Source organism: Salmo salar, chromosome 13 (assembly GCF_965601325.2).
Source record: "Salmo salar chromosome 13, fSalSal1, whole genome shotgun sequence".
Classification (NCBI taxonomy): domain Eukaryota; kingdom Metazoa; phylum Chordata; class Actinopteri; order Salmoniformes; family Salmonidae; genus Salmo; species Salmo salar.
In genome coordinates, this window is record NC_138303.1 from 112,967,020 (window position 1) to 112,993,190 (window position 26,171).

At 47.5% G+C, this 26,171-nt stretch overlaps 2 protein-coding genes across 5 annotated transcripts in view; one reads left to right on the forward strand and one right to left on the reverse strand.

Annotated features, from left to right (window-relative positions):
* Nucleotides 1-1,841: 1,841 nt before the first annotated feature.
* LOC106568576 (SOSS complex subunit C-like) lies at nt 1,842-25,288 on the reverse strand. 3 transcript variants are annotated; one of them, XR_014380243.1, is made up of 5 exons: nt 24,992-25,288; nt 12,159-12,255; nt 4,886-4,961; nt 2,933-3,757; nt 1,842-2,881 (listed from the first exon to the last, which is right to left on the reverse strand). XR_014380243.1 is itself a non-coding variant. In XM_045692693.2 (4 exons), exons 1-4 carry the CDS (start codon nt 25,008-25,010, stop codon nt 3,650-3,652), a joined length of 300 nt encoding a protein of 99 aa, XP_045548649.1. In that variant the 5' UTR covers nt 25,011-25,286; the 3' UTR covers nt 1,842-3,649. The 3 variants fall into 3 exon arrangements, 1 of the variants encoding a protein (XP_045548649.1); XM_045692693.2 differs by having other exon boundaries at nt 1,842-3,757; nt 24,992-25,286; XR_014380242.1 differs by lacking the exon at nt 12,159-12,255 and having other exon boundaries at nt 1,842-3,757; nt 24,992-25,283.
* A 38-nt stretch (nt 25,289-25,326) lies between these two features.
* The window catches only part of LOC106568583 (sorting nexin-30), an 83,621-nt gene continuing 82,776 nt past the window's right edge, over nt 25,327-26,171 (forward strand). For both annotated transcript variants that reach the window (XM_045692691.2, XM_045692692.2), the window contains exon 1: nt 25,327-25,629. In XM_045692691.2, the coding sequence (XP_045548647.2) occupies nt 25,483-25,629 (147 nt within the window). In that variant the 5' untranslated portion in view covers nt 25,327-25,482. The remainder of the gene's footprint in view (nt 25,630-26,171) is intronic.

The window sequence follows — 26,171 nt, forward strand, 5'->3', positions numbered from 1 at the left end:
CCAGTCTCAACGTCAACAGTGAAGAGGCGACTCCGGGATGCTGGCCTTCTGGGCAGAGTTCCTCTGTCCAGTCTCAACGTCAACAGTGTAGAGGCGACTCCGGGATGCTGGCCTTCTGGGCAGAGTTCCTCTGTCCAGTGTCTGTGTTCTTCTGCCATTCTGAATGTTTCTGGAGTTCCCAGTCTGATTGTTCAAGTATTCAATAAGAACATTACAAAAACATTCATGTGAAGACCAGGCAGCTGTTAATATTATAATGATAGATTAGCTATGTCCATAGTTCCATGTTATAATGATAGATTAGCTATGTCCATAGTTCCATGTTATAATGATTAGCTATGTTCATAGTTCCATGTTATAATGATTAGCTATGTCCATAGTTCCATGTTATAATGATTAGCTATGTTCATAGTTCCATGTTATAATGATTAGCTATGTCCATAGTTCCATGTTATAATGATTAGCTATGTTCATAGTTCCATGTTATAATGATTAGCTATGTCCATGTTATAATGATAGATTAGCTATGTCCATAGTTCCATGTTATAATGATTAGCTATGTTCATAGTTCCATGTTATAATGATTAGCTATGTCCATAGTTCCATGTTATAATGATAGATTAGCTATGTCCATAGTTCCATGTTATAATGATTAGCTATGTTCATAGTTCCATGTTATAATGATTAGCTATGTCCATAGTTCCATGTTATAATGATTAGCTATGTTCATAGTTCCATGTTATAATGATAGATTAGCTATGTTCATAGTTCCATGTTATAATGATAGATTAGCTATGTCCATAGTTCCATGTTATAATGATTAGCTATGTTCATAGTTCCATGTTATAATGATTAGCTATGTTCATAGTTCCATGTTATAATGATAGATTAGCTATGTTCATAGTTCCATGTTATAATGATAGATTAGCTATGTTCATAGTTCCATGTTATAATGATAGATTAGCTATGTCCATAGTTCCATGTTATAATGATAGATTAGCTATGTTCATAGTTTCATGTTATAATAATTAGCTATGTCCATAGTTCCATGTTATAATGATTAGCTATGTTCATAGTTCCATGTTATAATGATTAGCTATGTTCATAGTTCCATGTTATAATGATTAGCTATGTTCATAGTTCCATGTTATAATGATTAGCTATGTTCATAGTTCCATGTTATAATGATTAGCTATGTCCATAGTTCCATGTTATAATGATAGATTAGCTATGTTCATAGTTCCATGTTATAATGATTAGCTATGTCCATAGTTCCATGTTATAATGATTAGCTATGTTCATAGTTCCATGTTATAATGATTAGCTATGTCCATAGTTCCATGTTATAATGATAGATTAGCTATGTTCATAGTTCCATGTTATAATGATAGATTAGCTATGTTCATAGTTTCATGTTATAATGATAGATTAGCTATGTTCATAGTTCCATGTTATAATGATTAGCTATGTTCATAGTTTCATGTTATAATGATAGATTAGCTATGTTCATAGTTCCATGTTATAATGATAGATTAGCTATGTCCATAGTTCCATGTTATAATGATTAGCTATGTCCATAGTTCCATGTTATAATGATTAGCTATGTTCATAGTTCCATGTTATAATGATTAGCTATGTTCATAGTTCCATGTTATAATGATAGATTAGCTATGTCCATGTTATAATGATTAGCTATGTCCATAGTTCCATGTTATAATGATTAGCTATGTCCATAGTTCCATGTTATAATGATTAGCTATGTCCATAGTTCCATGTTATAATGATTAGCTATGTTCATGTTATAACCTCGGGTTGCCAATCCCTAAGTAAAGGTCCAAATGTTGGTGGTGTTGACTTTATTATTTGATTATGCCTTAATGTATAAAAATGTTACAAAAATAATAACAAATTGTCTTTGAGTTGTTTTTAAACCACATGGATGTACGGCGAACTCTACCACACACAGACTGAAACAATACGACCTTTATCTTCAACAAACAATGAGACCTTGTTCAGAAAGACAGAAACTTGCGACAAAGAGTCTGTTGTCATTTGTGTTGGTCTCTGCTCTGGGATGAAGTTTCCCCCAGGGTACAGATCTAGGATCAGCATCCCCTTCCCAATCCTAGCCTTAACCAGTAGTGAGGAAGATGGTCAAAACTGACCCAAGATCAGTGTCGAGGGCAACTTCACCCTACTCCGCAGGGTAAACATTTATACGTTAAAATTAAATTGGGATCCTTAAAGTTAAGAAAAATCCCTAACTGAACAGTGCAGTTATCACAAAACATTATTTTTCTGTGTTATAGCCTATAAAGGTCTGGGGGAAGTTTTGTATAATTTAAATAAAACCAGAGAGGAAGAGGTACAGTCAAGATTACATATGGCTCTTTCTCTTCACTAATGATGCCATTTGTGTGTTCATCCTTCGGACTGTTGCATGTAGAATATGCTAGACTATTCATTGATGATAGGCCCTGCAACTGAAGTTGCGAGTCATTGCAAGCTAAGACATTTCGAGATAAAGCGTTTGATTGCCGATAGATAGACCTAGAGCTCGGTTCTGACTGGTGGCTGACCTGCCTATCCTGATAGACAGAGCACGGATCTGTCTGGTGGCTGACCTGCCTATCCTGATAGATAGACCTAGTGCACGGTTCTGTCTGGTGGCTGACCTGCCTATCCTGATAGATAGACCTAGTGCACGGTTCTGTCTGGTGGCTGACCTGCCTATCCTGATAGATAGACCTAGTACACGGTTCTGTCTGTCTGGTGGCTGACCTGACTATCCTGATAGATAGACCTAGTGCACGGTTCTGTCTGTCTGGTGGCTGACCTGCCTATCCTGATAGACAGAGCACAGATCTGTCTGGTGGCTGACCTGCCTATCCTGATAGATAGGCCTAGAGCACAGATCTGTCTGGTGGCTGACGTGCCTCTCCGTCGCTCGCTATGAAAGATGCAAGTGTTTCTGTTCTCGGAAGTACAGCAACTAAATCAATCTCCTCCGTTCAAAAAAATACTGAATCGTAGGAGTCGATTCCTTGACACGAAGAAATGGGAGTGTGCAAGGAGTCGAGGAATCAAATATTTTGGAGTCGACTCTCCACCACTACATCACCGTCGTTAACAGTTGTAAAAATGTCAAAGGCAAGCGCCCGCAGCAAAGTCCTTTATGGTAATACTTTGAGAAGGAAAAGCAAACTTTGGGAGGTGGAATTGAGGTAAAGTAATGGTAGTACATGGGACAATGCTTCACCGTCTGAAAGGGACGTACCGTCAGACCCAAACTGTTGCCGGCAGCAGCATTGTGGAATTTTATTCATTTTTCATAAGGAAAACCAATAAAAAAAAAAACAGGCAGTTTTAAAGTTAACAAAAAATTCTCCATTTGTCACATCCACCATGTCTCCATGGTGGTGGAAGGGAAGGTAAACCCAGAGTAGCTAACCGCTAAATGTCTTGAAACGCAGCGGGTGCCCTACAATTTCATATCACCTCTGACCGGAATATCGACCGCCAATTTCAGTTAATTTTCTCGACGATTCTACATGTTGAATCGACGCCATTCGACAACAGCTGATCTGTAACACCATGGCCACCTGCTGCTTTTAGCCCGTTGGGTCTTTCTGCCCTGTTTAAGGTTCTGTTATTCTGCTGGTAAAGGTGGGTCTAGTTGTGGCAGCACTGGGAGGATGAGGTTCCCGAAGGACGAGTCTTGAGTGATGAAGAAACCAGAAGAGTGTGCATGGGCATGCTGTAACAAAAACAAGGAAGATGAGTTACACATTAATGTACGAGAACAATAACCGCAGAAACCAGGGGGTCTTAGACAGTACAGCAACAAACTGCCCTTACTGTCTACACAGAGCTTCTGTCTGTCTGTATTCCTTACTGTCGACACAGAGCTTCTGTCTGTCTGTATTCCTTACTGTCGACACAGAGCTTCTGTCTGTCTGTATTCCTTACTGTCGACACAGAGCTTCTGTCTGTCTGTATTCCTTACTGTCGACACAGAGCTTCTGTCTGTCTGTATTCCTTACTGTCTACACAGAGCTTCTGTCTGTCTGTATTCCTTACTGTCGACACAGAGCTTCTGTCTGTCTGTCTGTATTCCTTACTGTCTACACAGAGCTTCTGTCTGTCTGTATTCCTTACTGTCTACACAGAGCTTCTGTCTGTCTGTATTCCTTACTGTCTACACAGAGCTCCTGTCTGTCTGTATTCCTTACTGTCTACACAGAGCTTCTGTCTGTCTGCATTCCTTACTGTCTACACAGAGCTTCTGTCTGTCTGCATTCCTTACTGTCTACACAGAGCTCCTGTCTGTCTGTATTCCTTACTGTCTACACAGAGCTTCTGTCTGTCTGTATTCCTTACTGTCTACACAGAGCTTCTGTCTGTCTGTATTCCTTACTGTCTACACAGAGCTTCTGTCTGTCTGTATTCCTTACTGTCGACACAGAGCTTCTGTCTGTCTGTATTCCTTACTGTCGACACAGAGCTTCTGTCTGTCTGTATTCCTTACTGTCGACACAGAGCTTCTGTCTGTCTGTATTCCTTACTGTCGACACAGAGCTTCTGTCTGTCTGTATTCCTTACTGTCTACACAGAGCTTCTGTCTGTCTGCATTCCTTACTGTCTACACAGAGCTTCTGTCTGTCTGTATTCCTTACTGTCTACACAGAGAGCAGTATGGCTCTGGAGCTATAACCTACCCAAGGGCCCTGTTAAAATCACAGATCTAAAGTGGTTGAATTGGTCTGAGTAACAGTGTGGTTACCTCGCTTACACCCGTCCAATCCAAATATAGATCTATGCATACTTAAAAAGGAAGGAAGGAAGGATGCATTTCTGAGGTTTTACAAAGAGGTCAAGACCTTACCTGCAGAGCTGCTTCCTGCTGGGCAGCGATGCGCTGCTGCTCAGTGTGGTCTCTGAAGGCTTTATTCAGGGCAGGTCTGGAGAGAAGGATGGAGGGATAGAGGTCAGGGGTCATACGAGTCCCAAATAGCACCATATTCCCTATAGAGTACATGCACTACTATTGAGTTTTGACCAGAGGCTTATGGGCCCTGGTCTATAGTAGAACACTGGGAGTGGGCCCTGGTCTATAGTAGAACACTGGGAGTGGGCCCTGGTCTATAGTAGAACACTGGGAGTGGGCCCTGGTCTATGGTAGAACACTGGGAGTGGGCCCTGGTCTATGGTAGAACACTGGGAGTGGGCCCTGGTCTATGGTAGAACACTGGGAGTGGGCCCTGGTCTATAGTAGAACACTGGCAGTGGGCCCTGGTATATGGTAGAACACTGGGAGTGGGCCCTGGTCTATAGTAGAACACTGGGACTGGGCCCTGGTCTATAGTAGAACACTGGCAGTGGGCCCTGGTCTATAGTAGAACACTGGGAGTGGGCCATGGTCTATAGTAGAACACTGGGAGTGGGCCCTGGTATATGGTAGAACACTGGGAGTGGGCCCTGGTCTATAGTAGAACACTGGGAGTGGGCCCTGGTCTATAGTAGAACATTGGGAGTGGGCCCTGGTCTATAGTAGAACACTGGGAGTGGGCCCTGGTATATGGTAGAACACTGGGACTGGGCCCTGGTCTATAGTAGAACACTGGGACTGGGCCCTGGTCTATAGTAGAACACTGGGACTGGGCCCTGGTCTATAGTAGAACACTGGGACTGGGCCCTGGTCTATAGTAGAACACTGGGACTGGGCCCTGGTCTATAGTAGAACACTGGGAGTGGGCCCTGGTCTATAGTAGAACACTGGGAGTGGGCCCTGGTCTATAGTAGAACACTGGGACTGGGCCCTGGTCTATAGTAGAACACTGGGACTGGGCCCTGGATTATAGTAGAACACTGGGAGTGGGCCCTGGTCTATAGTAGAACACTGGGAGTGGGCCCTGGTCTATAGCAGAACACTGGGACTGGGCCCTGGTCTATAGTAGAACACTGGGAGTGGGCCCTGGTCTATAGTAGAACACTGGGAGTGGGCCCTGGTCTATAGTAGTGGGCCCTGGTCTATAGCAGAACACTGGGACTGGGCCCTGGTCTATAGTAGAACACTGGGACTGGGCCCTGGTCCATAGTAGAACACTGGGAGTGGGCCCTGGTCTATAGTAGAACACTGGGAGTGGGCCCTGGTCTATAGTAGAACACTGGGAGTGGGCCCTGGTCTATAGTAGAACACTGGGACTGGGCCCTGGTCTATAGTAGAACACTGGGAGTGGGCCCTGGTCTATAGTAGAACACTGGGAGTGGGCCCTGGTCTATAGTAGAACATTGGGAGTGGGCCCTGGTCTATAGTAGAACACTGGGAGTGGGCCCTGGTCTATAGTAGAACACTGGGAGTGGGCCCTGGTCTATAGTAGTGGGCCCTGGTCTATAGCAGAACACTGGGACTGGGCCCTGGTCTATAGTAGAACACTGGGACTGGGCCCTGGTCCATAGTAGAACACTGGGAGTGGGCCCTGGTCTATAGTAGAACACTGGGAGTGGGCCCTGGTGTATAGTAGAACACTGGAAGTGGGCCCTGGTCTATAGTAGAACACTGGGACTGGGCCCTGGTCTATAGTAGAACACTGGCAGTGGGCCCTGGTCTATAGTAGAACACTGGCAGTGGGCCCTGGTCTATAGTAGAACACTGGCAGTGGGCCCTGGTCTATAGTAGAACACTGGCAGTGGGCCCTGGTCTATAGTAGAACACTGGCAGTGGGCCCTGGTCTATAGTAGAACACTGGGACTGGGCCCTGGTCTATAGTAGAACACTGGGACTGGGCCATGGTCTATAGTAGAACACTGGGACTGGGCCCTGGTCTATAGTAGAACACTGGGACTGGGCCCTGGTCTATAGTAGAACACTGGGAGTGGGCCCTGGTCTATAGTAGAACATTGGGAGTGGGCCCCGGTCTATAATAGAACATTCGTAGTGGGCCCTGGTCTATAGTAGAACATTGGGAGTGGGCCCTGGTCTATAGTAGAACATTGGGAGTGGGCCCTGGTCTATCGTAGAACACTGGGAGTGGGCCCTGGTCTATAGTAGAACACTGGGAGTGGGCCCTGGTCTATAGTAGAACACTGGCAGTGGGCCCTGGTCTATAGTAGAACACTGGGAGTGGGCCCTGGTCTATAGTAGAACACTGGGAGTGGGCCCTGGTCTATAGTAGAACATTGGGAGTGGGCCCTGGTCTATAGTAGAACACTGGGACTGGGCCCTGGTCTATAGTAGAACACTGGGACTGGGCCCTGGTCTATAGTAGAACACTGGGACTGGGCCCTGGTCTATAGTAGAACACTGGGACTGGGCCCTGGTCTATAGTAGAACACTGGGACTGGGCCCTGGTCTATAGTAGAACACTGGGACTGGGCCCTGGTCTATAGTAGAACACTGGGAGTGGGCCCTGGTCTATAGTAGAACACTGGGACTGGGCCCTGGTCTATAGTAGAACACTGGGAGTGGGCCCTGGTCTATAGTAGAACACTGGGAGTGGGCCCTGGTCTATAGTAGAACACTGGGACTGGGCCCTGGTCTATAGTAGAACACTGGGACTGGGCCCTGGTCTATAGTAGAACACTGGGAGTGGGCCCTGGTCTATAGTAGAACACTGGGACTGGGCCCTGGATTATAGTAGAACACTGGGAGTGGGCCCTGGTCTATAGTAGAACACTGGGAGTGGGCCCTGGTCTATAGCAGAACACTGGGAGTGGGCCCTGGTCTATAGCAGAACACTGGGAGTGGGCCTTGGTCTATAGTAGTGGGCCTGGTCTATAGTAGAACACTGGGACTGGGCCCTGGTCTATAGTAGTGGGCCCTGGTCTATAGTAGAACACTGGGAGTGGGCCCTGGTCTATAGTAGAACACTGGGAGTGGGCCCTGGTCTATAGTAGTGGGCCCTGGTCTATAGCAGAACACTGGGACTGGGCCCTGGTCTATAGTAGAACACTGGGACTGGGCCCTGGTCCATAGTAGAACACTGGGACTGGGCCCTGGTCTATAGTAGAACACTGGGAGTGGGCCCTGGTCTATAGTAGAACACTGGGACTGGGCCCCGGTCTATAGTTGAACACTGGGACTGGGCCCTGGTCTATAGTAGAACACTGGGACTGGGCCCTGGTCTATAGTAGAACACTGGGACTGGGCCCTGGTCTATAGTAGAACACTGGGAGTGGGCCCTGGTCTATAGTAGAACATTGGGAGTGGGCCCTGGTCTATAGTAGAACACTGGGAGTGGGCCCTGGTCTATAGTAGAACACTGGGAGTGGGCCCTGGTCTATAGTAGTGGGCCCTGGTCTATAGCAGAACACTGGGACTGGGCCCTGGTCTATAGTAGAACACTGGCACTGGGCCCTGGTCTATAGTAGAACACTGGGAGTGGCCCTTGGTCTATAGTAGAACATTGGGAGTGGGCCCTGGTCTATAGTAGTGGGCCCTGGTCTATAGCAGAACACTGGGACTGGGCCCTGGTCCATAGTAGAACACTGGGAGTGGGCCCTGGTCCATAGTAGAACACTGGGAGTGGGCCCTGGTCTATAGTAGAACACTGGGAGTGGGCCCTGGTCCATAGTAGAACACTGGGAGTGGGCCCTGGTCCATAGTAGAACACTGGGAGTGGGCCCTGGTCTATAGTAGAACACTGGGAGTGGGCCCTGGTCTATAGTAGAACACTGGGAGTGGGCCCTGGTCTATAGTAGAACACTGGGAGTGGGCCCTGGTCTATGGTAGAACACTGGGAGTGGGCCCTGGTCTATAGTAGAACACTGGGAGTGGGCCCTGGTCTATAGTAGAACACTGGGAGTGGGCCCTGGTCTATAGTAGAACACTGGGAGTGGGCCCTGGTCTATAGTAGAACACTGGGACTGGGCCCTGGTCTATAGTAGAACACTGGGACTGGGCCCTGGTCTATAGTAGAACACTGGGACTGGGCCCTGGTCTATAGTAGAACACTGGGACTGGGCCCTGGTCTATAGTAGAACACTGGGACTGGGCCCTGGTCTATAGTAGAACACTGGGACTGGGCCCTGGTCTATAGTAGAACACTGGGAGTGGGCCCTGGTCTATAGTAGAACACTGGGACTGGGCCCTGGTCTATAGTAGAACACTGGGAGTGGGCCCTGGTCTATAGTAGAACACTGGGACTGGGCCCTGGTCTATAGTAGAACACTGGGACTGGGCCCTGGTCTATAGTAGAACACTGGGAGTGGGCCCTGGTCTATAGTAGAACACTGGGACTGGGCCCTGGATTATAGTAGAACACTGGGAGTGGGCCCTGGTCTATAGTAGAACACTGGGAGTGGGCCCTGGTCTATAGCAGAACACTGGGACTGGGCCCTGGTCTATAGTAGAACACTGGGAGTGGGCCTTGGTCTATAGTAGTGGGCCTGGTCTATAGTAGAACACTGGGACTGGGCCCTGGTCTATAGGAGTGGGCCCTGGTCTATAGTAGAACACTGGGAGTGGGCCCTGGTCTATAGTAGAACACTGGGAGTGGGCCCTGGTCTATAGTAGTGGGCCCTGGTCTATAGCAGAACACTGGGACTGGGCCCTGGTCTATAGTAGAACACTGGGACTGGGCCCTGGTCCATAGTAGAACACTGGGACTGGGCCCTGGTCTATAGTAGAACACTGGGAGTGGGCCCTGGTCTATAGTAGAACACTGGGACTGGGCCCCGGTCTATAGTTGAACACTGGGACTGGGCCCTGGTCTATAGTAGAACACTGGGACTGGGCCCTGGTCTATAGTAGAACACTGGGACTGGGCCCTGGTCTATAGTAGAACACTGGGAGTGGGCCCTGGTCTATAGTAGAACATTGGGAGTGGGCCCTGGTCTATAGTAGAACACTGGGAGTGGGCCCTGGTCTATAGTAGAACACTGGGAGTGGGCCCTGGTCTATAGTAGTGGGCCCTGGTCTATAGCAGAACACTGGGACTGGGCCCTGGTCTATAGTAGAACACTGGCACTGGGCCCTGGTCTATAGTAGAACATTGGGAGTGGGCCCTGGTCTATAGTAGTGGGCCCTGGTCTATAGCAGAACACTGGGACTGGGCCCTGGTCTATAGTAGAACACTGGGACTGGGCCCTGGTCCATAGTAGAACACTGGGAGTGGGCCCTGGTCCATAGTAGAACACTGGGAGTGGGCCCTGGTCCATAGTAGAACACTGGGAGTGGGCCCTGGTCTATAGTAGAACACTGGGAGTGGGCCCTGGTCTATAGTAGAACACTGGGAGTGGGCCCTGGTCTATAGTAGAACACTGGCAGTGGGCCCTGGTCTATAGTAGAACACTGGCAGTGGGCCCTGGTCTATAGTAGAACACTGGCAGTGGGCCCTGGTCTATAGTACAACACTGGCAGTGGGCCCTGGTCTATAGTAGAACACTGGGAGTGGGCCCTGGTCTATAGTAGAACACTGGCAGTGGGCCCTGGTCTATAGTAGAACACTGGCAGTGGGCCCTGGTCTATAGTAGAACACTGGCAGTGGGCCCTGGTCTATAGTAGAACACTGGCAGTGGGCCCTGGTCTATAGTAGAACACTGGGACTGGGCCCTGGTCTATAGTAGAACACTGGGACTGGGCCCTGGTCTATAGTAGAACACTGGCAGTGGGCCCTGGTCTATAGTAGAACACTGGGACTGGGCCCTGGTCTATAGTAGAACACGGGGACTGGGCCCTGGTCTATAGTAGAACACTGGGACTGGGCCCTGGTCTATAGTAGAACATTGGGACTGGGCCCTGGTCTATAGTAGAACATTGGGAGTGGGCCCTGGTCTATGGTAGAACACTGGGAGTGGGCCCTGGTCTATAGTAGAACACTGGGAGTGGGCCCTGGTCTATAGTAGAACACTGGGAGTGGGCCCTGGTCTATAGTAGAACACTGGGAGTGGGCCCTGGTCTATAGTAGAACACTGGGAGTGGGTCTTGGTCTATAGTAGTGGGCCTGGTCTATAGTAGAACACTGGGACTGGGCCCTGGTCTATAGTAGAACACTGGGACTGGGCCCTGGTCTATAGTAGAACACTGGGACTGGGCCCTGGTCTATAGTAGAACACTGGGACTGGGCCCTGGTCTATAGTAGAACACTGGGACTGGGCCCTGGTCTATAGTAGAACACTGGCAGTGGGCCCTGGTCTATAGTAGAACACTGGGAGTGGGCCCTGGTCTATAGTAGAACACTGGGAGTGGGCCCTGGTCTATAGTAGAACACTGGCAGTGGTCCCTGGTCTATAGTAGAACACTGGCAGTGGGCCCTGGTCTATAGTAGAACACTGGGAGTGGGCCCTGGTCTATGGTAGAACACTGGCAGTGGTCCCTGGTCTATAGTAGAACACTGGCAGTGGGCCCTGGTCTATGGTAGAACACTGGCAGTGGGCCCTGGTCTATAGTAGAACACTGGCAGTGGGCCCTGGTCTATAGTAGAACACTGGCAGTGGGCCCTGGTCTATAGTAGAACACTGGCAGTGGGCCCTGGTCTATAGTAGAACACTGGCAGTGGGCCCTGGTCTATGGTAGAACACTGGCAGTGGGCCCTGGTCTATGGTAGAACACTGGCAGTGGGCCCTGGTCTATAGTAGAACACTGGGAGTGGGCCCTGGTCTATAGTAGAACACTGGCAGTGGTCCCTGGTCTATAGTAGAACACTGGCAGTGGGCCCTGGTCTATGGTAGAACACTGGCAGTGGTCCCTGGTCTATGGTAGAACACTGGCAGTGGGCCCTGGTCTATGGTAGAACACTGGGAGTGGGCCCTGGTCTATGGTAGAACACTGGCAGTGGTCCCTGGTCTATAGTAGAACACTGGCAGTGGGCCCTGGTCTATGGTAGAACACTGGCAGTGGTCCCTGGTCTATAGTAGAACACTGGCAGTGGGCCCTGGTCTATAGTAGAACACTGGCAGTGGGCCCTGGTCTATGGTAGAACACTGGCAGTGGTCCCTGGTCTATAGTAGAACACTGGCAGTGGTCCCTGGTCTATAGTAGAACACTGGCAGTGGGCCCTGGTCTATAGTAGAACACTGGCAGTGGGCCCTGGTCTATAGTAGAACACTGGCAGTGGTCCCTGGTCTATAGTAGAACACTGGCAGTGGTCCCTGGTCTATAGTAGTATTTCACTGACACGACCCACTATTGACAGATATACATTTTGTATTCCTCATACCTAGCTCCAGGGTTATTCATGGCTGAGTTATGTATCAAGTGTCTCTTCTCCTTGTCCAGATCAGCCAAAATGGCAACACGGTTCTTGTTCTGGACTCCTGATGACAGAAAAAAACAGAAGATCATGAAAATAAGGGCTCTATTCCAGCTAGCTCTTATCCAGGGCTCTATTCCAGCTAGCTCTGATCCAGGGCTCTATTCCAGCTAGCTCTGATCCAGGGCTCTATTCCAGCTAGCTCTGATCCAGGGCTCTATTCCAGCTAGCTCTGATCCAGGGCTCTATTCTAGCTAGCTCTGATCCAGGGCTCTATTCCAGCTAGCTCTGATCCAGGGCTCTATTCCAGCTAGCTCTGATCCAGGGCTCTATTCCAGCTAGCTCTGATCCAGGTCTCTATTCCAGCTAGCTCTGATCCAGGGCTCTATTCCAGCTAGCTCTGATCCAGGGCTCCATTCTATCTAGCTCTGATCCAGGTCTCTATTCCAGCTAGCTCTGATCCAGGGCTCTATTCCAGCTAGCTCTGATCCAGGGCTCTATTCCAGCTAGCTCTGATCCAGGTCTCTATTCCAGCTAGCTCTGATCCAGGGCTCTATTCCAGCTAGCTCTGATCCAGGGCTCTATTCTAGCTAGCTCTGATCCAGGGCTCTATTCTAGCTAGCTCTGATCCAGGGCTCTATTCTAGCTAGCTCTGATCCAGGGCTCTATTCCAGCTAGCTCTGATCCAGGGCTCTATTCCAGCTAGCTCTGATCCAGGGCTCTATTCCAGCTAGCTCTGATCCAGGGCTCTATTCTAGCTAGCTCTGATCCAGGGCTCTATTCCAGCTAGCTCTTATCCAGGGCTCTATTCTAGCTAGCTCTGATCCAGGGCTCTATTCCAGCTAGCTCTGATCCAGGGCTCCATTCCAGCTAGCTCTGATCCAGGGCTCTATTCTAGCTAGCTCTGATCCAGGGCTCTATTCTAGCTAGCTCTGATCCAGGGCTCTATTCCAGCTAGCTCTGATCCAGGGCTCTATTCCAGCTAGCTCTGATCCAGGGCTCCATTCTAGCTAGCTCTGATCCAGGGCTCTATTCCAGCTAGCTCTGATCCAGGGCTCTATTCCAGCTAGCTCTGATCCAGGGCTCTATTCCAGCTAGCTCTGATCCAGGGCTCTATTCCAGCTAGCTCTGATCCAGGGCTCTATTCCAGCTAGCTCTGATCCAGGGCTCTATTCCAGCTAGCTCTGATCCAGGGCTCTATTCCAGCTAGCTCTGATCCAGGGCTCTATTCCAGCTAGCTCTGATCCAGGGCTCTATTCCAGCTAGCTCTGATCCAGGGCTCTATTCCAGCTAGCTCTGATCCAGGGCTCCATTCTAGCTAGCTCTGATCCAGGGCTCCATTCCAGCTAGCTCTGATCCAGGTCTCTATTCCAGCTAGCTCTGATCCAGGGCTCTATTCCAGCTAGCTCTGATCCAGGGCTCTATTCCAGCTAGCTCTGATCCAGGGCTCTATTCCAGCTAGCTCTGATCCAGGGCTCTATTCTAGCTAGCTCTGATCCAGGGCTCTATTCTAGCTAGCTCTGATCCAGGGCTCTATTCTAGCTAGCTCTGATCCAGGGCTCTATTCCAGCTAGCTCTGATCCAGGGCTCTATTCCAGCTAGCTCTGATCCAGGGCTCTATTCTAGCTAGCTCTGATCCAGGGCTCTATTCTAGCTAGCTCTGATCCAGGGCTCTATTCTAGCTAGCTCTTATCCAGGGCTCTATTCCAGCTAGCTCTGATTCAGGGCTCTATTCCAGCTAGCTCTGATCCAGGGCTCTATTCCAGCTAGCTCTGATCCAGGGCTCCATTCCAGCTAGCTCTGATCCAGGGCTCTATTCCAGCTAGCTCTGATCCAGGGCTCTATTCCAGCTAGCTCTGATCCAGGGCTCTATTCCAGCTAGCTCTGATCCAGGGCTCTATTCTAGCTAGCTCTGATCCAGGGCTCTATTCCAGCTAGCTCTGATCCAGGGCTCTATTCCAGCTAGCTCTGATCCAGGGCTCTATTCCAGCTAGCTCTGATCCAGGGCTCTATTCCAGCTAGGCCTCTATTCAATCAGATATTCTTTATCCCACATCTGCATAAAGGTAGTTTTTTTGGCGATGTCGTAAGGTGGAACTGCGTTAGAGCTGTCAAATCCACAAGCGGCTCCTAGCATCATATCTAAAGCAGACAATGTAGCCTTGTTTGTAATCTACACCTCGATTTGGCTGATAGAAATCTTCATTATTTCGTGGAAATGTAACAAGCACAGTAATAATTTGATAAACTGATTATGGCAGTAGGCCGAGTATGGCAATAGTCATGTAAACCACCTTACTCTGTTTATCATAAATCGGCGGAAGGTCAAAGTGTAAGTACGCGGATTAAAACACCTGGTTCTTCTGAATTAAAAGGGCAAGTACACAAGTTCATTTTAGTTCCAGCGGTGTATTTGATCTGCACATGTGCCAGCATCAGTAGGGCAAGCCTCCCTTTTGACCATATAGATCTTAGTCGCGCAATTTTACATCTAACTAAGATGTTTGGTGCAGTATTTCTCAAGTGAAATAAAATGTAAAACTCATCTGTCGTTGATTGAAAACAAACACTTCCCTACTGTTGACCAATCGTGCCCGACAGGCAGGGAGGCTAGAACACCAGGCGGGGAGGCTAGAACACCAGGCGGGGAGGCTAGCACACCAGGCGGGGAGGCTAGCACACCAGGCGGGGAGGCTAGCACACCAGGCGGGGAGGCTAGCACACCAGGCGGGGAGGCTAGCGGGGAGGCTAGGACACCAGGCGGGGAGGCTAGAACACCGGGCGGGGAGGCTAGAACACCGGGCGGGGAGGCTAGCACACCGGGCGGGGAGGCTAGCACACCGGGCGGGGAGGCTAGCACACCGGGCGGGGAGGCTAGCACACCGGGCGGGGAGGCTAGCACACCGGGCGGGGAGGCTAGGACACCGGGCGGGGAGGCTAGGACACCGGGCGGGGAGGCTAGGACACCAGGCGGGGGGGCTAGCGGGGAGGCTAGCACACCAGGCGGGGAGGCTAGCACACCACGCGGGGAGGCTAGGACACCAGGCGGGGAGGCTAGGACACCAGGCGGGGAGGCTAGGACACCAGGCGGGGAGGCTAGAACACCAGGCGGGGAGGCTAGGACACCAGGCGGGGAGGCTAGGACACCAGGCGGGGAGGCTAGGACACCAGGCAGGGAGGCTAGCGGGGAGGCTAGCACACCAGGCGGGGAGGCTAGAACACCAGGCGGGGAGGCTTGAACACCAGGCGGGGAGGCTAGAACACCAGGCGGGGAGGCTAGGACACCAGGCAGGGAGGCTAGCGGGGAGGCTAGCACACCAGGCGGGGAGGCTAGGACACCAGGCGGGGAGGCTAGGACACCAGGCGGGGAGGCTAGCGGGGAGGCTAGGACACCAGGCGGGGAGGCTAGGACACCAGGCGGGGAGGCTGATGCGACACCGTGTGCATGCTAACGTGCTAGTTAGCGACACCATCCGCTAGTTAGCGCACAAGGAGAAAGCACTGAGCTGGGAGAAAGACAGGATCCTTCACAGCTCGCCATGATTAGCTGAGATAATGGATAATATTGGTAATGATGAACTTGTTTCGCCCCTGCGGTGTACCGGAGTCCTCTTTAGGACGAGCTGGCTAAACAAGCACGCCGTGTCCTTTGCTCCAGCCTGCCAAACTCCTGCCCTCGCTGTCGTTAACAGAACTGCTGGAAAACAGTGGCCGACATGCGGGGGCGAAGGACACTGTCTACCGGTGTTCAGCTAGCTAGCTACGGTTGTCTTCCCCGTCCTTTCAGTGGGGTTTATCGGCAGCTGGCATCCAACTCTACTGTTCATTAACACCACCTGCTGGAGTGTAGTGATGGGTAGTTGGCGAACGAGTTCATTTGGCTCCCTGACTGGCTTACTGCTAATACTTCTTTCTGAGTTCAAAACAATGTTTTTCTGCAGATAAGTTACATTAGGCCGAAAGTCTCAGAATGCCCATCACTACTGGAGTATAAAGAGGGGTTACTGCAGACGCAGGAAAGCACCAAATTGCAGAGTGCAGTTCCACCCTTTTTCAAAAAACCCTTCCCTTGTTTAGACCATAACATCATCATAATAATACATGCAGGAACTGATCTGAAGTGTTCTGGATGGGAAGCATGCGGATGACTTTCATTGAAGTGAATGTGGAAAAACAAAAGTATTCATCTTAGAAATATAGTTTTCACACAAACTTTATATGTCTGAACTCAAAATAAAATAGGATTCGCAAAAATAACATGGTCACTGTGGTAGAATGTCTACTTTGATTGGTCACTGTGGTAGAATGTCTACTTTGATTGGTCACTGTGGTAGAACATCTACTTTGATTGGTCACTGTGGTAGAACGTCTACTTTGATTGGTCACTGTGGTAGAATGTCTACTTTGATTGGTCACTGTGGTAGAATGTCTACTTTGATTGGTCACTGTGGTACAATGTCTACTTTGATTGGTCACTGTGGTACAATGTCTACTTTGATTGGTCACTGTGGTACAATGTCTACTTTGATTGGTCACTGTGGAAGAACGTCTACTTTGATTGGTCACTGTGGAAGAACGTCTACTTTGATTGGTCACTGTGGTAGAACGTCTACTTTGATTGGTCACTGTGGTAGAACATCTACTTTGTCGATTTTCTGCATTTATTTAAGTCCCATCATCGGGTATTGGACTAACCTGGTCACTGGGAAGATGCTCTCAAAATGTCGGTTCCCCGTAGAGGTGGAGATGTACAATAATGAGATGGAGTGACGTCGGAATGCCACCCGGCCGCAAGCAAAGTCGGGAGAAGAGGAATATTGGGACACAGAAAGGTGGATTTAGAATATATAGAATGATAGAATAGATGGATAGAATGATAGAATAGATAGATAGAATGATAGAATAGATAGATAGAATGATAGAATAGATAGATAGAATGATAGAATAGATAGATAGAATGCCCATCACTACTGATTTCTGAGTAGGAATGGATATGATAGAATAGATAGATAGAATGCCCATCACTACTGATTTCTGAGTAGGAATGGATATGATAGAATAGATAGATAGAATGCCCATCACTACTGATTTCTGAGTAGGAATGGATATGATAGAATAGATAGATAGAATGCCCATCACTACTGATTTCTGAGTAGGAATGGATATGATAGAATAGATAGATAGAATGCCCATCACTACTGATTTCTGAGTAGGAATGGATATGATAGAATAGATAGATAGAATGCCGATCACTACTGATTTCTGAGTAGGAATGGATATGATAGAATAGATAGATAGAATGCCCATCACTACTGATTTCTGAGTAGGAATGGATATGATAGAATAGATAGATAGAATGCCGATCACTACTGATTTCTGAGTAGGAATGGATATGATAGAATAGATAGATAGAATGCCCATCACTACTGATTTCTGAGTAGGAATGGATATGATAGAATAGATAGATAGAATGCCCATCACTACTGATTTCTGAGTAGGAATGGATATGATAGAATAGATAGATAGAATGCCCATCACTACTGATTTCTGAGTAGGAATGGATATGATAGAATAGATAGATAGAATGCCGATCACTACTGATTTCTGAGTAGGAATGGATATGATAGAATAGATAGATAGAATGCCCATCACTACTGATTTCTGAGTAGGAATGGAGGGGGGGGGGGGGGGGGGGGGAATGAGGAAGAGGAGGTCGAAGAGAATGAGGAAGAGGGCAATAAAAATGGAGATGGCGTGTCGAAGAAGATTGGCGTCAAGTGTAAACAGAGTGACCTGGAGGAGATTGGCGTCAAGTGTAAACAGAGTGACCTGGAGGAGATTGGCGTCAAGTGCAAACTGAGTGAGCCCGTGCACCAGACCGAATTATGGAAGTGAATGAGTTAAGTGAGGAGGAAGGTGTGGTGAAGAGCTCAGAACCAGAGCCTGGCATCAATGGACTGGATAAACAAGAATCTGGTCCAGTAGGAGTGACATTTCGAGAAGGTGGATCCTTGCCTTTTGGCAGATCCATTTGTGGTTTCAGGGTGGGTGGGAAAGGAGTTGGGTGCAGTTGAATCAGTGACGGTAACCTGTAGTGGATTTGTGATATTTGTTTGTGTTTCTTCTGACCAGGGGGAGCGGGCGATCCGTGTCACGCAACTTGGGTCAAGATCTGTTTCTTGCTTCGCTTTTAGAAACGGGGCACCATTTGAAAGGAGTGATTTCTAGGGTAACGTTACGTGTGGAGGTGGAGAGATTGAAGTTGAAGATTCCTGGTGTTTGTGGTGCGACGCCGATCCGGTGGTGAAACAGTTACTGTCGGTCCTTTTGAGTCAGTCTTTACAGAACAAGGTCATGTTAGGATATCAGTTATCCTGTCAGTCCTTTTGAGTCAGAGTTTTTACCCAACAAGGTCATGTTAGGATATCAGTTATCCTGTCAGTCGTTTTGCGGCGAATCCACTGCACTGTTTCAGGTGCCTCGTTTATGGTCATGTTACAGCCGTGTTTAGGAGGGAGAATCCAAGATGTGGGAAGTGTGCAGGAGGGCATGGGGATAGAGGATTGTGTCGTTTCGGTGGATAAAGTTGTGTCAACTGCAGGGGTGCTCATGTTGCTGGGGATAGGAAGTGTCCGGAGGGAAGGAGGCAGGTTGATGTGGCCAGAGTCAGAGTAGTATAGGTGTCAGCTCCTGAGGCTGTGAAGAAAGTAGAGAAGGATGTTGTCAAGGGTGAGGGATTCTGAGAGGATCCCTGTGAATAGTGTGCCAGAACAGAGAGATACACACATGTTTCCTGTTTCCTGTCACAACTTGCAGACTTGTTTACGCTGCTGTGCGTTTTTGTTGCCGATCTTACTTTGATACCTGACGGTTTTTTACTTTTTCATTACCGTATATTTTTACTTTTTCCCTCACTCAACTTTTTTCATTCAACTTTTTCACCCCGGAGGTTTTATCTGGACATGGTTCGTCAGGACTTCAAACAGCCGAAGCTAAGTAACATTAACATGATGCCTTCTAATTGCAGTCGTTGTACTTATAATATACAGGAGAACGATCGCCTTACGGCAAGGATAGCTGTGCTGCAAGCCCAGCTTCAGACGCAATCGTTAGGCAAGGGCAATTTCAGTGTAGGAAAGGATGAAACAGCGTCTGTGCCACCAGTAAGTACAGATAGTAACGTTAGTATAAACCCCCTCGCACGGTCCCCGCAGCCGGACAACTTTCTCATGGTTTCTGGAGGGAAACGCTGTAGGAATGCTCAACCGGTGTCGCTTATTCAGCCGACAGAAACTTTCAACCGGTTCTCCCCATTAAGCGAGTTGGAGTCGGAGGCCGAGACTTCTCTGGTCTCTACTCCTCCCGTTGTGGGGTCTGAGACGCCGACGGCTCCCACCATTAGCTCTGACAAATTGAAAACCCTAGTCATTGGCGACTCCATTACCCGCAGTATTAGACTTAAAACTAATCATCCAGCGATCATACACTGTTTACCAGGGGGCAAGGCTACCGACGTTAAGGCTAATCTAAAGACGGTGCTGGCTAAAGCTAAAACTGGCGAGTGTAGAGAGTATAGAGATATTGTTATCCACGTCGGCACCAACGATGTTAGGATGAAACAGTCAGAGGTCACCAAGCGCAACATAGCTTCAGCGTGTAAATCAGCTAGAAAGATGTGTCGGCATCGATTAATTGTCTCTGGCCCCCTCCCAGTTAGGGGGAGTGATGAGCTCTACAGCAGAGTCTCACAACTCAATCGCTGGTTGAAAACTGTTTTCTGCCCCTCCCAAAAGATAGAATTTGTAGATAATTGGCCCTCTTTCTGGGACTCACCCACAAACAGGACCAAGCCTGGCCTGTTGAGGAGTGACGGACTCCATCCTAGCTGGAGGGGTGCTCTCATCTTATCTACGAACATAGACAGGGCTCTAACTCCTCTAGCTCCACAATGAAATAGGGTGCAGGCCAGGCAGCAGGCTGTTAGCCAGCCTGCCAGCTTAGTGGAGTCTGCCACTAGCACAGTCAGCGTAGTCAGCTCAGCTTTCCCCATTGAGACCGTGTCTGTGCCTCGATCTAGGTTGGGCAAAATTAAAAAATGGCGGTGTTCGCTCTAGCAATCTCACTAGTATAAAGACCTCCTCCATTCCTGCCATTATTGAAAGAGATTGTGATACCTCACATCTCAAAATTGGGTTACTTAATGTTAGATCCCTCACTTCCAAGGCAGTTATAGTCAATGAACTAATCACCGATCATAATCTTGATGTGATTGGCCTGACTGAAACATGGCTTAAGCCTGATGAATTTACTGTGTTAAATGAGGCCTCACCCCCTGGTTACACTAGTGACCATACCCCCCGTGCATCCGGCAAAGGCGGAGGTGTTGCTAACATTTACGATAGCAAATTTCAATTTACAAAAAAAAAAAACAATGACGTTTTCGTCTTTTGAGCTTCTAGTCATGAAATCTATGCAGCCTACTCACTCACTTTTTATAGCTACTGTTTACAGGCCTCCTGGGCCATATGCAGTGTTCCTCACTGAGTTCCCTGAATTCCTATCGGATCTTGTAGTCATAGCAGATAATATTCTAATTTTTGGTGACTTTAACATTCACATGGAAAAGTCCACAGACCCACTCCAAAAGGCTTTCGGAGCCATCATCGACTCAGTGGGTTTTGTCCAACATGTCTCTGGACCTACTCACTGCCACAGTCATACTCTGGACCTAGTTTTGTCCCATGGAATAAATGTTGTGGATCTAAATGTTTTTCCTCATAATCCTGGACTATCGGACCACCATTTTATTACGTTTGCAATTGCAACAAATAATCTGCTCAGACCCCAACCAAGGAGCATTAAAAGTCGTGCTATAAATTCTCAGACAACCCAAAGATTCCTTGATGCCCTTCCAGACTCCCTCTGCCTACCCAAGGACGTCAGAGGACAAAAATCAGTTAACCACCTAACCGAGGAACTCAATTTAACCTTGCGCAATACCCTAGATGCAGTTGCACCCCTAAAAACTAAAAACATCTGTCATAAGAAACTAGCTCCCTGGTATACAGAAAATACACGAGCTCTGAAGCAAGCTTCCAGAAAATTGGAACGGAAATGGCGCCACACCAAACTGGAAGTCTTCCGACTAGCTTGGAAAGACAGTACCGTGCAGTATCGAAGAGCCCTTACTGCTGCTCGATCATCCTATTTTTCCAACTTAATTGAGGAAAATAAGAACAATCCGAAATTTCTTTTTGATACTGTCGCAAAGCTAACTAAAAAGCAGCCTTCGCAAATGGAGGATGGCTTTCACTTCAGCAGTAATAAATTTATGAACTTCTTTGAGGAAAAGATCATGATCATTAGAAAGCAAATTACAGACTCCTCTTTAAATCTGGGTATTCCTCCAAAGCTCCATTGTCCTGAGTCTGCACAACTCTGCCAGGACCTAGGATCAAGGGGGATACTAAAGTGTTTTAGTACTATATCTCTTGACGCAATGATGAAAATAATCATGGCCTCCAAACCCTCAAGCTGCATACTGGACCCTATTCCAACTAAACTACTGAAAGAGCTGCTTCCTGTGCTTGGCCCTCCTATGTTGAACATAATAAACGGCTCTCTATCCACCGGATGTGTACCAAGCTCACTAAAAGTGGCAGTAATAAAGCCTCTCTTGAAAAAGCCGAATCTTGATCCAGAAATTATAAAAAACTATCGGCCTATATCGAATCTTCCATTCCTCTCCAAAATTTTAGAAAAAGCTGTTGCACAGCAACTGACTGCCTTCCTGAAGACAAACAATGTATACGAAACGCTTCAGTCTGGTTTTAGACCCCATCATAGCACTGAGACTGCACTTGTGAAGGTGGTAAATGACCTTTTAATGACGTCAGACCGAGGCTCTGCATCTGTCCTCGTGCTCCTAGATCTTAGTGCCGCTTTTGATACCATCGATCACCACATTCTTTTGGAGAGATTGGAAACCCAAATTGGTCTACATGGACAAGTTCTGGCCTGGTTTAGATCTTATCTGTCGGAAAGATATCAGTTTGTCTCTGTGAATGGTTTGTCCTCTGACAAATCAATTGTAAATTTCGGTGTTCCTCAAGGTTCCGTTTTAGGACCACTATTGTTTTCACTATATATTTTACCTCTTGGGGATGTCATTCGAAAACATAATGTTAAATTTCACTGCTATGCGGACGACACACAGCTGTACATTTCAATGAAACATGGTGAAGCCCCAAAATTGCCCTCGCTAGAAGCCTGTGTTTCAGACATAAAGAAGTGGATGGCTGCAAACTTTCTACTTTTAAACTCGGACAAAACAGAGATGCTTGTTCTAGGTCCCAAGAAACAAAGAGATCTTCTGTTGAATCTGACAATTAATCTGGATGGTTGTACAGTCGTCTCAAATAAAACTGTGAAGGACCTCGGCGTTACTCTGGACCCTGATCTCTCTTTTGAAGAACATATCAAGACTGTTTCAAGGACAGCTTTTTTCCATCTACGTAACATTGCAAAAATCAGAAATTTTCTGTCCAAAAATGACGCAGAAAAATTAATCCATGCTTTTGTTACTTCTAGGCTGGACTACTGCAATGCTCTACTTTCCGGCTACCCGGATAAAGCACTAAATAAACTTCAGTTAGTGCTAAATACGGCTGCTAGAATCCTGACTAGAACCAAAAAATTTGATCATATTACTCCAGTGTTAGCCTCCCTACACTGGCTTCCTGTTAAGGCAAGGGCTGATTTCAAGGTTTTACTGCTAACCTACAAAGCATTACATGGGCTTGCTCCTACCTATCTTTCCGATTTGGTCCTGCCGTACATACCTACACGTACGCTACGGTCACAAGACGCAGGCCTCCTAATTGTCCCTAGAATTTCTAAGCAAACGGCTGGAGGTAGGGCTTTCTCCTATAGAGCTCCATTTTTATGGAATGGTCTGCCTACCAATGTGAGAGACGCAGACTCAGTCTCAACCTTTAAGTCTTTACTGAAGACTTATCTCTTCAGTAGGTCCTATGATTAAGTATAGTCTGGCCCAGGAGTGTGAAGGTGAACGGAAAGGCTGGAGCAACGAACCGCCCTTGCTGTCTCTGCCTTGCCGGTTCCCCTCTTTCCACTGGGATTCTCTGCCTCTAACCCTTTTACAGAGGCTGAGTCACTGGCCTACTGGTGTTCTTCCATGCCGTCCATGGGAGGGGTGCGTCACTTGAGTGGGTTGAGTCACTGACGTGGTCTTCCTGTCTGGGTTGGCGCCCCCCCCCCCCCTTGGGTTGTGCCATGGCGGAGATCGTTGTGGGCTATACTCGGCCTTGTCTTAGGACGGTAAGTTGGTGGTTGGAGACATCCCTCTAGTGGTGTGGGGGCTGTGCTTTGGCAAAGTGGGTGGGGTTATATCCTGCCTGTTTGGCCCTGTCCGGGGGTATCATCGGATGGGGCCACAGTGTCTTCTGATCCCTCCTGTCTCAGCCTCCAGTATTTATGCTGCAGTAGTTTATGTGTCGGGGGGCTAGGGTCAGTCTGTTACACCTGGAGTATTTCTCTTGTCTTATCCGGTGTCCTGTGTGAATTTAAATATGCTCTCTCTAATTCTCTCTTTCTTTCTTTCCCTCGGAGGACCTGAGCCCTAGGACCATGCCTCAGGAATACCTGGCATGATGACTCCTTGCTGTCCCCAGTCCACCTGGCTGTGCTGCTGCTCCAGTTTCAACTGTTCTGCCTGCGGCTATGGAACCCTGACCTGTTCACCGGACGTGCTTGTTGCACCCTCGACAACTACTATGATTATTATTATTTGACCATGCTGGTCATTTATGAACATTTTAACATTTTAACATTTTGACCATGTTCTGTTATAATATCCACCCTGCACAGCCAGAAGAGGACTGGCCACCCCTCATAGCCTGGTTCCTCTCTAGGTTTCTTCCTAGGTTTTTGGCCTTTCTAGGGAGTTTTTCCTAGGGAGTTTTTCCTAGCCACCGTGCTTCTTTCACATGCTTTGCTTGCTGTTTGGGGTTTTAGGCTGGGTTTCTGTACAGCACTTTGAGAATATCAGCTGATGTACGAAGGGCTATATAAAAATAAATTTTATTTGATTTGGATAGGCCAGTGAGTGATATGTTCTTCAGTAAGGTTGGCTTCTTAGCATTTGTTGTCAACTGTACTGCAGAAATGGAACGTAAAAATCACAGGAAATAGATGTTGTGGTGGCAGCTGCAGAGAAATGCTTGTGGGTACGAGATTTGACTTCAGAAGAGTTACAGGGTATGTTGAGTGGTGGTGTCCCGTCATCTCAGGTCGTTGACCTGGGGTAGGATCAGATAGGGTTTAAGGAGTATAGGGTTAGTTGGTAGGGTAATGAAAATATATATATATATTTTTTATTTTAAATGTTTTCCTGGTTCCCCATCAAAGTGTAATGGATCTATACTATAGTTTAGTTGGGGGAGGTAAAGCAACATATTGGAAGCAGACCGCCATTAAACCTCACAGAACAAGTACTGAACTCCACAGGGAAGGAAGTTGAATCAGTAGGTAGGCATTTCACACGTGTCCATATATAAACAGTACTATTAGGGAAATCGTTCTTCTTGCAAAGCATGTAAACGTTTTAATATGAATCTGACTATGCACAATAACCGTTTTATTGTGTGTGTCTGTATCCCCGATTTGACAGCTCCACAACGCAGTTACACCACTGAGGTATAAAGAAGTGAATTTCCGCTATGCGGTTTGAATAGAGCGTTAGGACTCGGCATCAACAAGCCTTTTGCTACTTGACTTACCCGGTGCAGGCGACGCCATGTCAGAAAGACTGGTTGCAACCTAAACAATATAAAACATAACTAGCTATCACAGTGCTAGCTAGTTAACATTTGGACTGGGGATCAGACGAATCGACCACGGACAGCAGGTGTTTCAGATTGTACCAATCGTTCAAATAGCTACACAACTATCACAGATAATCGTATGTTTGACATCAACTAAACTACTCTGCTTAGATACAGAAACAAACACCGCTAAATGACTTTTTTTACTCGGTCAGCGTGTCAACAAAAGTCACGTGATTAGTACCCGTGTCAATACTTCCGGTAGTGTCATCGTACTTCCGGGACTGCGCAGTGCAAGTCAGCTGACAGCTTTAGGTTGCAGATAGAGTGTCCAGCATTTGATACACGGGATTGGAAATAATCACACACACACACACACACAAAAAACGACCATTCCAGGCCAAAAAAAACGGTAAATCCGTTGTCGGATTTCCATCGTTTGTACAATGAGTGCTGGTACCCCAAAATCTCTAGCGTCGTCGGGACAAAAACCCATTCAGGAGATCTGTCATCCGCTTGGAGCCGAGGAGACAGCGCCAGTCCTCACACCCAGTCCAGATGTCGGAAACACCACTACCAGCATCGGAGGGAAGGTAAAGCCAATACATTTAGATCGCTAGAAAAGCTAAAATAAATCAAATAGATAGTTTGGACCGTATTCCGTACTTTGATGTACTGATGTAGTTTTGGGATGATAGATCGTCTAGGGTATTTCCATCTAAAAGGACACATGAGCACCAACGAAGTTCTTAGGAGCATATCAAATGAAATCTAATTGTCTATATATATATATATTTTTAAAGAAATTATTTATAACCATTTTCCGTCCTAAAAATTAACAATAAGCAAAGGCTTTGGTCTCTTGTCAAACAGATGGAAAATAGATCTTAGACATCTACCAGGAAAAGTCTTAAAAGAGATTAGAAATGCATCAACTCAATAATGTTGAAGTAATGCCCCCTGCCAACTAATATACACTCAATAATGTTGAAGTAAAGCCCCCTGCCAACTAACATCAACTCAATAATGTTGAAGTAAAGCCCCCTGCCAACTAATATACACTCAATAATGTTGAAGTAAAGCCCCCTGACAACTAATATACACTCAATAATGTTGAAGTAAAGCCCCCTGCCAA